Source organism: Aulostomus chinensis, chromosome 14, assembly GCF_037954235.1.
Source record: "Aulostomus chinensis isolate RoL2024-O1b breed Wild chromosome 14, RoL_Achi_v1.0, whole genome shotgun sequence".
NCBI classification, from domain to species: Eukaryota; Metazoa; Chordata; class Actinopteri; order Syngnathiformes; family Aulostomidae; genus Aulostomus; species Aulostomus chinensis.
In genome coordinates this window covers 9,248,422-9,260,446 of record NC_141333.1, presented here as the reverse complement: position 1 = coordinate 9,260,446, position 12,025 = coordinate 9,248,422, and the positions used below count along the sequence as shown (strand labels likewise).

Below are 12,025 nucleotides of genomic sequence, written 5' to 3'. Positions count from 1 at the left end.
GTAATACCCTTCCTATGTCATTTATTACTCTGTCCTTGCGGATTTTTTCAATGACAAATCAATAAATGTGTCTGTGTTGACTGGCTCAGTTCTATATTCTACTACATAAGACTGTATAATTTATCATAACATAGTAAAACTACCCCTATAAAATAATACACTCCAATTCGCAAAGAAGTAGGGAGTAAGAAAAACGTAGTTGTGTATATACATACATATAATCCCACATAATTAGCTCCATCACCTGTTAAAATTAAGGTGATTTAATGAGCATTTGCTCTTGGTCCAGGACTGTCCTGTGAGCTGTCATGTCTGTTTTAAATGTCACATGCATATTTTTGATTTTTTTAAATTTTGTTTGTGTTCATACAGTTTCTGTTTCTATATTTACTAATTTTTACATTGTAGATATTTATTGTACAATTTCTTACCTTTATACTCCATTTTTACTTATCAATGTTTTGCTGCGGTAACACCTGGAATGCTGCTGTAAACGGTATTAAATAAAAAATATTAAATAAAGCTTATCTTATCTTATCTAGGGAAAAAACTTTCCATAAAATGTTCTCTTATTTGCCTACAACAGAATTCTATATGAATGCATGTTTTAACTGTGTGAAATAAACGACAGAAAATCTGATCTGAATACAGTCTTTATTACAAGCAATGTGATAAATTCTTCAAATTTTAAAATGAAATACTGATAGGCCGCTACAAAAATCTCAAGAGCTTTTCCTTTACAAAATGTTGTTAGGAGGCCAGTGAAAAAGAAAACGAGGCCTTCAGAGCTTTTAATTATCTTAAAAAATTAGCAATTAGTATTTCTATCATGCTTTCTGTAAGTTTGCACCCCCCAAAAAATAATGATACTTAAAACAGACAGGCTAAAACACAAGAAGTAACAATACATCCTAAAGAAATGATTTTGTCTCTTCTGACCTGAACAAAACCACAAATGCAATTAGAATAAGAACAAGAGTATTTATAAATGTTACATCTTCAGGCCAACCAAAACATAGGTGTCTCGACAGCAACATTTCTTCCATTTTTGACCCCCCAAAAAAACCCAAACAATCTGTGATGTTTGATGAATTATGATGTTTTGTCTCCAGTTTTTTTGTGTTTTCTGAAAAACTTGGAAAAAATGAATTAGGTGGTTATTTTAAGAAGGTGATGATATGTAACAAACCTAAGGTCACATGTTTTGCACTTTCATCACGTCGTCTTGGACAATTTTATGAGCAATGAACACCTGGAAAATCTTGGATTAGAGATCTTAGCTGGAAGGCCATTGTTGCGTTAAAAATAGTAAGAAACACTAGAAAATCGGTCCTCAATGCAGAATTGCTTTTCACGGTTGGAAGACTGAGTCTCAGAAGTTTGAAGACCAAATGAAGACTGTCAGATCAGAGCGATTACAGAATATAATAATAGTTGTCATAAACACGGAGCAGCTGATGTAGATTTCTTCTAAATATTGTTAAGACGTACTGTTGTTCTCTGAAATTTTAACTATTTATCCCAGTCCATAACTAATAAATGTCTTAGGACAGTGTTTTTATGTAACAGGTGTCTTGTGTTCCATAAAACAACAACATGAGGCTTCTTTGGCTCATTTGATTGGCATCAAGGATGTTTGTGAAGTGAGGGGCACCTTTGTCTCAGGGGAGGCCCACCAACTCAGTCTCTTCTATATGGACGTCCCCACTGAGGGACGAATAAAGGTTCATCTTATCTTATCTTATGAACCCAAAGATTACAAACATCATCACACATGGAGTTTATGGGGCGAGATGCAAAGAGGCTCTAATGACTAATGTTTATTTGGGGTGAAAAACGGATCCCTGCCTGGACTAACAAGGAAACTGGGAAGAGGAAATGGGTCTCTCCCCATCATCTACATTCCCCCTGACTGAGCCACTTCCCCTCTTTATTTTGCAGTAACTCCCAGAGGTCAACGGGCCTCATTCATGAAATGTTTTTACACACAAATTTGGCCATGTGTGTGCTGTGTAATTACCCAGGCTTAAAAAAAAAAAAAGAAGAAGTTCATGTTACAAGAGATTAAAGGCCAAATGTGTGCAGAATAATATTTCATGAAAGGCAGCAAACGTGCAAACAAAACTTTCCAAGGTTGCCTACAAAGAGGAACCCCGCCTGAGTGAGGCCCATCAGTTGTATGGTGTCTCTGATGAGGTCGGGCCGGGACGTAGCTGCCTGGCAGGGACCGAACAACACTCAGAGCTCAGGGATGATGACAGGAAATGGACACGACAGGCCAAGTCGTCCAGGAAATCTTTTTGTAGTTTTGTGATTGCTTGTGAAAGCACAACAGGCAGTGAGTCCACACTGAGAAGGATGGAGTCCAATCTCTCTTCCAGAGCCAAAATCCTCCTGTCCAGATCCTCACTGCGATGCTGCAGCTCCGATACCAGATCGTACATCATGTTCTGAGTCTGCAGAAAGAACGGGGAGAACACTTGAGGCTCCATACCAGGTTGCGGTCAGCTTGAAGAGATGTCCCAAAAAGTGGAGCAGAAAGCTGTCTTTCCACATTAACTCATATTTTTAGAGAGCGATTACAGAAAGTGCAATCCAAATCAAATTAAAGGGAAAAAATATGTTCCATGTCGAATTACACAAAGTGTCAAAACTACCAGCTGAAGCTACAGTTTGAGGGGGGGATAAAAATGTAAGAGCTGTTCTATAATTTGGTTTGGTTTTGAATTGAGCTATTACTGGGCTTGTAATGATAAATAAATTAAAAAAAATATATATATTTATATAAATATATATATATATATTTATATATTTATATAAATATATATATATATTTATATAAATATATAAATATATATATATATTAGCAGTTGTAACAATAAACATTTTAAGAAGTTTTCAGAAAGAAAAGTATTGAGATGAGCTTTAAAAGATGCAAGAGACTCAGCATGTCTGAGTTCAGTTGGCAAGGGATTCAAACAGCAAAGGCCCTGCCCCCCATACTGTGACCTGGGGGGGACTAACAGGGTTCCATTTGCAGATCTCAAGAGTCGAGGGGCACAAACCAGGCCAGTAAACCAGATAGTTAACCAGAAGCAAGGTGGTTTAATGCTTTAAAAATAAATAACACCATTTTTTAACTGGGAAGAGCGTATAGAAATAGTAAACCAGTGGGCTCACCGCAGTGTGACGTTAAACATTATATTTTGTGGCACACATGCACACTAGAATTACGGTAAGATAAAGAGGCTTGTTTTATAGACCATGTTAGGTTGTTTTTTTTCTTGAATAAATTATCCATCAAAAAGCAAATACAAAAGAAAAATCAACAGCGTTTTCTGTTCGTATTGAGTCAAACAAGTTGCCAATATCGTTAGCAAAAATAGTACATCGTGTAAAATGAGAACTCTCTGAATTACCATTTAGGAATTACACAAATATACTGGATTGTGAATACTATTTGACTGGGAAAAAAAACAAACAAACAAACATTTGGAATAATTCAAGCACACTTGACACATTTGACCTACAGTTAATCAATCAATGTCGATCCCAGCAGCTTTTAAGAATAAAAGTATCCGAAAAGAAGGACTTACAAACCTTTGCGAGATCTGCTACCGTGTTGGCCTGGTCAGTTAGTTTCCTCTGTTCCATTTTGACTCTTCGCAGCCTTTAGAATCAGAACCACAGTCACATCTACGCCAAGTAAAATAAACCCGTAGTACTCTCGCAGCTTAAGTTATAATTTGAATGAATCGACACCCTTTTATACAGAGAAGCGCAAAAAACATTAAACATGTATGTAAATGAAGGAAGTTGAAAGATCAGCAATATCAGTGGCGGGTAGATGAGGCTGAACCTGAGTGGATCGCTGACGTGGAAGGTTTATACCTACTCATGGATGGCTTGGAGGAATTTACGCTGATGATGGCGAACTCTGGCGCCGTCAATCTTCTTGACCAGTTTGGTATTCTTGTAGATCAGCCACGTCTCCCTCAACACGTTGGCTGCTGTGTTTTTTATCTGAAGATAAGAGTTCATGTGAGTAATGAAATGAAATGAATACACGTTTTGACCCGATACGGCAGAAGAAAAAGGGTGAAATTAATTAGCATGTTTGAGTTTGTGGAGACCTTTTTATAGAGCTGAGTATCCATCATGAAGTTATGGACGTGCTTCTCAGCTCTGGTGAGCTCCGATTTCCTCGCAACAACGGCGACCACTAAGGCCGTGCAGCCGGCCCCCTGAGGACAGGAGCACGGATGAATGGGACTTCACAGCGTTACATTTACGTGACGCGTGTTTTGAAAGTACTGTGGGCTTGATTCTCTTACTTAGACCAAATTGTTGTTGTTATGCAATGCAATTAATACCGTGGCTGTGCAGTGAAAACCAAGATGGGAAACAGAGAAAAACACTGATGATGACAACACAAATAAAATAGAAAAAAAATTACTGAAAATCAGATTATCACAGAAGAAAAAAAAGACAAAACAGAAAATATCAAAATGAAATCCTAGATGAATTCTACACCACCGTAAACATCAGGATCTTCAAAAGATTTCATTTTGTATCATTATGTGTGTCCTATTTTTTCCTATTTAGTTTGATACAAATTAATAAATTTATTTTCTAAATCTACACACAAACGTGCTGTTTTGAGGTCCTATCCACATGGGTGCCTGAGTTAAGAAGACAAGCATTAAGCTCACCATAATTCCTGTTAACAGACAAACTCCTTTTCCACAGTAGGTGTGAGGGACCATGTCTCCATAGCCGATGGACAAGAAGGTGATGGAGATCAGCCACATTGCACCAAGGAAGGTGCTCGTCACTTCCTGTGCATCATGATACCTGTAGAGACACAACAGCGAGACATAAATTAGGAGTAAAAGCTGCACACAAGCTAAAGAAGATGTTTTATGAGAAATCCACCTCTGATTTGCTCAATTCATGCTGAAATAATAGAAATGCACCACTAAAATAGTTGCAGGGAATTTCAGATTGTCAGGTATGACCTAAAATATCATATTTCTTCAAGACGTTGACTGTGAATTCTCTTTATCACTGTTAGAAAGCATTTCTTCAAAATCCTGGTTGAAAACATGACAGGAGATCCTGATGTTGGGTTTGGTAATTGGCCAAAAAAAAAAAAAAGGGGCAAGATAAATGACTGTATTGTTCCAAATATGAGAACTTAATTTTTCCCTGGCTTTATTTCCAAGAAAAAAACACTGTCCTGGTTGTTGGCTCCAGCAGTTTGGCAACGCAAGAGAAGTGGAAGTTTAATTCTTGCTACCTCTCACATACGCGCACCGTCCATGCTGCGATGATCCAACAGGACACACTGAACACCAGCAGGACGGTGCCGGGGCAGATGGTCATCAGAGTCTTCATGACAAAGCGAGTGTCAAAACTGATCTTGTTGAGGGCCCCAATGCTGCGGGAGGAAGCATCGGTGAAGAGCTTGCTATGGAGCAGCATGACCCGGCCAATCAGGTAGAGGCGCAGGAACATCGGCACAGAGAGGATGATGTCCACGTCCGCGTCTGCTACTGATGCCTTGTAGCTGAAGGCCAGTCTGGCTGTCCAGGTGAACACGTATCGGCCCGGGATTGGATGGATGGCACAGACCAGGAGCTCCAACACAACAAAGAGAATTCGCTCCAAGGTCATGGCAATCCTCCAGTCATCTACGCCGTTGTCCACCATGAACAGCTGAGGAGAAGAGAACAATTTTTTTTAAAAATACGGTCCAACTAAGTTAAGAAATGTAGGTTTGGTATTTGACTTTTGGCCCAAATCTTATCAGTTACCTGAATTTCCCTTGCATGGTACATCACAATGAGCGCCAGAAGAATAGCAGTAGAAACACTAATGAGGCCTTTTAGGACATAAGAGTACATGGATTCCTACAAATGATAAGGACACAAACAAGACAGGTGGTTTACATCAGTTAAACTGGATGAATGGAGTAGTAAAAGAAGTAGTACCTTGCTGTAAAACCCCCTTGAGAGCTCTGTCTCAATCACCATGACAATGATTCCGAACATCCCGCAGACCAAAGCGTAGTCGCTCAGCTGCTTGCGCTTCCCAAAGAGGGCTCTGCGCTGGCCCAGTCTGTAGCTGATGTCCTTTGTCTTCTTCTGTGGTACGCTACCTTCCTCCCTGGTCAGGTTCTCACTTGTGGCCTTACTCGAATCTTCTCTAATGACTTTGGAGAAGGCGTCCTCCAGGATGGCGCTGTGAATGAGCTGAAGAGGCTGCTGGTGAAGTTCTGTGAGACCGGGTTGTAAAGCGTCATGGTGGGCTAGAGGCCTCACAGCGTCCCCGTTGACTGTGGCACCACTCTGAGTGGTTTCAGATGGTGTAGGAGGTTTTGGTCTCAATCCACTGAGATGCTGCAAAAGTCAGTCAGCATGGTATGAACAGAGCACTACTGTGAGTTTCACTTCATTATAATAATGGGACAATTAGAGCTGCACAAGACAAGACACACGCTTAAGTTTGCCTTTGGCAGGATTACTCATAAACTATGCAGCTGATTTTCACCAAATATGATAGAGTTTTGCATGAGGCATGGGCTAAGGGAAAGACCATTAACTTGAAGGGCAGAGTAGTCATAGCGCCACCTGATGGCATCACAATATTATATGTCCTTTTTTTCTCTTTTCTTCCAGGTTTGTTGACCAAATCCTCTCAAATTTGGTCAAAATTTTCCTTATGACTGGTTACTTGGACGACTGTCAATTTAAATTTCAAATTGCCCCTGTTTGAGTGGTGTAACCATGGTGACGTAACCAGTTTTCACATTTTTTCACATCAAAAACACCTTGTGGAGTGGACTCAACATGGTTAGATGTCTGCAAAACTTCACCTGTTCGATAAGGGTTCCTGCATAAAGACATTTACAAGCTAGAATTAAGTCACAGCTGCGTACAGCAACACTATGCAGCAAGCAGGTATTCTCTAGTGCCACCTAGTTTTGCACAAGGCAAGATCGAGCACTTTGTAGGCCTTATCAGATTTTGTTAGGAAAACCTTAACAGCATGCTTAGCTCTTCTAAAAACATTTGGTCTTTGTTTTACGTATTTTTGTAACAGCAGACTGGTAAGGTGTCTTTCGGGATGTTAATGTTCAGCTATGCTGCAGGAATAACTGAAGAGAGGGTATAAAGACTTGATCTTAACCTGCAGCATTAAAGGACACTCCTGTACCTGCATTTGTTGCTGTCTTGCTGTCTCCTCCACTAACTCCGGGTTGTCAAACGAACTGTACTGACTAGAGAAGGACTGGACGCTTTTGTTGCTGGCTGGTGTCGATGAACTCTTCCCATGTGGAGTACTGCTCAGAGGGTTATGGGGGAGATGGCGGCACTTGAGGATGATGGAGGGATCTCCGGGTGACGTCCAGGTGTCATCAGAGTGAGAGTCTTGCTTGTGAAGTGTCTGAACTAACAGAGGTTCTTTACCGAAAAGATCTTTCCAGTTGTGATCAGCTGACTGTTGGTAAAGTTTCTTGTTTGTCTCAATGGAATTCGGAGGAATGTTGAACAAATCTGGACAGGTTGCTTGGCTGCTGTCTTTGAGTTTCAAATGATTGCATGGCTGCTGTTTAAGTGCTGTTTGTCCTTCTTGGTCGCTACACTGAAGCATGAAATTACCCTGCAGATTTTTTTTCACAGGTTTTAAAAGATCTCTTTGGTTTCTTTTGTGTGGTAAAACCTGGCAAGCAGTTGAGACTCGGTTGCTTTGAGAGAAAAGCTGGGAGAGTGGTGACGATGAAAGGCTTATCTTGTCTGAAAGTCTGGAGGGGCAGTCTTGGACGGTGCTGTGATTTGATTGTGGTTGAAAAATTGACATCTCTGAATGTTGCTGTGCATCAGGACAGGAACAACCACATCGGTCGCTGTGGTTTGGATGTCCCACACTGGTGCCTGGCTTCTCCGCTGAGGGTGAATCATCTCCAGTGCTGCTAACCTGGCCACAAAGCAGCAGCCAGTCCTGATCACTCAGCTGCGATATAGTTAGGTTTTGAGTTTTCAGCTGCGTCATCTGCTCAGGAACCTGAAGAGGACTGATTCCGTTGGATTTTTCGTTAGGTGCTGATGAAGCACAGCACAGACTTGTCTCCTGGGTGGATGCTTCCACAGTGGTTGCAGAGTATCGATCATGGATCCCATCAGAGGTTTTGGTAGGGGGGGATGGTCCTCCTGAGGTGCAGTGCTCACGGTCCCCATCATGGAAGACTTCACCTGTTGAGTCAAGACGTCGTGTTGCATTGGTGGGTTTAACCAGAATCAGCCTCATGGCATCACTGCAGAACTGAAATGAGAAAAAGGGGATGATGTGAAACAAGACTAACCTGACTCATTAAGTCGGTACATTTTCACCAGGTCTGATGCAACTGCACCAGCTGCCATGGCAGGAGCAAGGATGTGTTTGGGTTGTCTCGCCCTCCATCCATCCCGGGCTCAAGAATACAAGATCTCAGGAACACTTGGAGGAAATTTTTGCCAAATTTGGTATAAAATACAGTAGAACTCAAGAATGAACTTTAAAAAAGAAAGTTCTTGCAGTCATCATAATGAATGTAAAGCTGGATTTAATTTATAAGGCCATCTCAGGCCCTGTATATATACTTCAGTCCAGGAGGTCACTGTTCACTGATGCGCTATTAATGTTGGTTTTTTCTCCAAGTTTTGCTTGAAATGTAGTCAAATAATGAGCATCTGGCATGAAGTCTATGAAACACAGGGACCCCTCAGTGACCCTGACAGAATCCATTCGTCTGGAAGTAAGTCAACATTTTGGCTTGTAGGAACTTCCATCGTCACAAGCAGCAGATAAAATACGTCTAATTATTGCATTAGAAATGAAATGTTTGAAAATTCAGGTTCGGTATGTTTTTTATTTCTTATATCATCTTTCACATAATCTGCTCATTGTAAAACTGAGAGAAAAGATAGTTAATGAAACATGAAATCAAAGTGTTAAACGTAGGATTCTTATAATTTACAGTCCTCGGCCTTCTCAGTGAGGATTTATCTACAGTAACAGAACCAGCATCATCAAAGCAAACATTGTTTGATTCAGGTTGTGAGCTCAGCAGGAAGAATTCTGTCAAAAGCAGATGACCCCCCCCCCCCCCCCCCCATGTTTGTACACTGGACATGAAAATCAGAGGTGGCTGAGAACACATTACTTGGTAAAACAACAATGATCAACAATATATCCATTTCTCTGAATTGAAAAAGCAAGTGTAAATTGCGTTTAAAGAAAGCTTGGAGGGAAAAAAAACACATCTTAACTATTCTGTGATGTATAATGGCTTTTAAAGTCCTTAAAGCAATCAGATGAATTAAAAAAAATGCATTTGTAAATATATGTTTATCCAGACTACGCGAAAAACATTTTTTTAAGTATAGATCTACTTTTGTGTTTCAGTGACAAACACTGAGTGTGTGATGTACTTGTCTCATTGTTGACTAGTGCAAATTTAAATCTGAAAAATCAGCTGCATGGGTGAGTAAATTGACATCCTGAAAATGCAACGGTCAGTTGAACATAAATACAAGTAAAGTACTAAGAGATAACCTGCTTGATAATTTCAGCTTTACATCTTGGGTACAAACTTCCTCTTGTACCAAAAACGATTATACTTTTAAATGGGTCATATTTTTTAATAAATTCAAATTTCAACAAATATATTTTCAATACATAAAATGTAGAAAATCTCCATGACCAAAGGTGATCCTTACCTCCGTCCTTCATATGTTATTTCTCTTCAAACCTGAAGAGGCAGGTTACAGCCAGGAAGTCCTCCCAGGACAGAAGTGTTCAGAAGAGCAGTGTGAGTGGGTGCTGGACAGCAGCTTGCCTCCTCCCATTACGCACACTTGAAAAAAAAAAGGCTTTGGAGACGCTCTCCTTTGAAAGTAATGATTAGAATTCAGCTTGAAGGAAGAAAAAAGCAGTGGCAGCTGGCCTGGTAAAGGGTTGCCATGCAAATAGAGGGAAGAGGGAGGGCACATCAACAGGTTAGGATGCAAACAACACCATGGAACACCAGACTGAGCTGTGAAGGCGGCACATCACATGTACAAAGGTTCACTATAATCTGGGTTTGGACTGATTGATCGCCGTAGAAAAGACAATTTAATGCAAAGTGGAAAATAAAAGATCATTTGCACTTGTCATTGAAGCGCCATAGTTCAAAGGCCTTTGCAGAGTCTCTTATCTGCTCCGCCACAAGAGCGCGGCTGGACAATGGTTTTTAAATGTGGTTCTAAATGAATCAAGGCAGTAAAAACAAGGCCTCATCCAACATGTCCCACAAGATCTAACACAATTCATTTCACAAGGTGTTTTTTTTTAAAATTTCAATATGTATGCATTAAAAGATGTACCTGAAATATAGAGCTTTCAAAAAGAGCCGTCAGTTCCCTTAGATGATCACCTTACAGGTTGAAACAACAGAAGCGATATCATTAGTCACAACTGTGCGCTTTTACAATTTAGTCAGGGTTTTCTTTGGCTGTTAAAAAAAACTTGAAAATACAGAAGTGGTCAGAATCCTTTTAGAAGAAGTAAAATGAGAAGTGAAGCACCTTCTCAAGTACAGCTGAACTGTTTCCAGATCACGTCACTGTTTTCTTGATTTGCTGCCAAAAGGGTGAATGCACACATCTGAATGACTTGTTGGAGAACTTTTCCCCACTGATGATCTCTATTCTGACCTCTATGGTGCAGGTGGTATAAGGTGCAGTTGAGGTGAATGTTATCAGGGTGGCCAATAGTGCCGGTGGAGTTACGGTCTGGGGTGATGTTATAGACATCAGACACAGCTGCAGATCATCCAAAGGAGCATGAATGCAGTTGGGTATCAGGATGACCTTTTATGGCTCATTGTTTCCTTTGTCTTCCGACACAACGTCACTCGTCTTCATGGTGCTGTTCTCCACCGCCCTCCCACTTCCCCTGACACGGCTTCCACCGTGCATCTGTGAGTTGTCGACATCGGCATCAACAGCTTATGGAGGAATCAGCTGCATCGGTGGTGAAAGAGGTACACAGTTCCTTTACTTTAGAGGTACCGAGATGAAATAGTACTGTGTTGAATGTCTCCATTCAAAATTCTACTTCAGAAAAAGTAGAGAGGCATTTGACACTGGCTGAAGTATCAAAAGTAAAAGTACACATGATGATTCGCAGCATCTTCTTGAGAACCTCAAAGCCTCAAACCACTGACTTCTGACGGTCATTTTTAAACAGCTTGTGTTCCATTGGTGCGGCTCTGATTAGCTTGTAGCCTGCAAGTTTGACAATAAATTTTCCTCATCGGGTACTGCCACATTGTCTACAAAAACTGTTTTCTTTGAAGTAAATAGAAATTGACTGGTTATAATTAATGTAGCCGAGTAAAACGTATAATATTTCCATTTAAAATTAAGATGTACTAAGTCCTTGAAATGCAAATACTTGCACAGTACATGACTAAAAGTTACTTTCCACCGCTGGTAATCAGACACACACCTGTGCCTCTGACTGTTGCCGGTATTCAGTGGACATCTTTCAGTGACAGTGTGTGCACTTTGCTGAGTTCATGTACCTGCATAATTCACTTCAAATTGCGGATCATAAAATGTTCAGCGTTACATCTATAATTTGGTTTATTATATAATATAGTCCTACAAGTAACTGTCTTGGTATGACTAAAACTGAGGCTTCTAAAGCTCACTTTCATCTGCGCTCACCGTCTCTTCAGACAAACATACAGAGCCGACAGCTCTGCTGCATCAGCAGCACCGAGTGTTTGAATGTTGCTGCGCTGCAGAAAACCTTTGTGACCGACAGCAGCGCATGACAACTGAGGCTCACCATATAAATAATACCAACCTGAGAAGCAACAACTCCTGCCCTGAATGTGTTCAATCCAAACCCTGTCCGGGAATGTTTGGATGCGAAGAACAAATATACACACACACACAAACATATATAATTTTTTTTTTTTTTACCCAATGAT

At 40.4% G+C, this 12,025-nt stretch overlaps 1 protein-coding gene across 1 annotated transcript; it reads right to left on the bottom strand.

The window, feature by feature from the left end:
• Window positions 1–656: 656 nt before the first annotated feature.
• kcnn1b (potassium intermediate/small conductance calcium-activated channel, subfamily N, member 1b) lies at window positions 657–10,203 on the bottom strand. The gene is made up of 10 exons (XM_086223429.1): window positions 9,762–10,203; window positions 7,219–8,325; window positions 5,994–6,401; window positions 5,817–5,912; window positions 5,300–5,718; window positions 4,713–4,854; window positions 4,134–4,244; window positions 3,896–4,023; window positions 3,601–3,670; window positions 657–2,456 (listed from the first exon to the last, which is right to left on the bottom strand). The coding sequence occupies exons 2-10, from the start codon at window positions 8,308–8,310 to the stop codon at window positions 2,172–2,174; spliced, it is 2,751 nt and encodes a 916-aa protein (XP_086079555.1). The 5' UTR covers window positions 8,311–8,325; window positions 9,762–10,203; the 3' UTR covers window positions 657–2,171.
• Between the last annotated feature and the right edge of the window lie 1,822 nt (window positions 10,204–12,025).

Bases quoted from the DNA above. Each gene is read 5' to 3' on its own strand.
- kcnn1b (XM_086223429.1), bottom strand. From the start codon at position 8,310: ATGAGGCTGATTCTGGTTAAACCCACCAATGCAACACGACGTCTTGAC. The intron at 4,855-5,299 runs GTAGCAAGAATT...GTGTCTCTACAG, and splicing joins ACGGTGCGCGTATGTGAGAG to GTATCATGATGCACAGGAAG. The intron at 2,457-3,600 runs GTTTGTAAGTCC...TTCTTTCTGCAG, and splicing joins CGGTAGCAGATCTCGCAAAG to ACTCAGAACATGATGTACGA.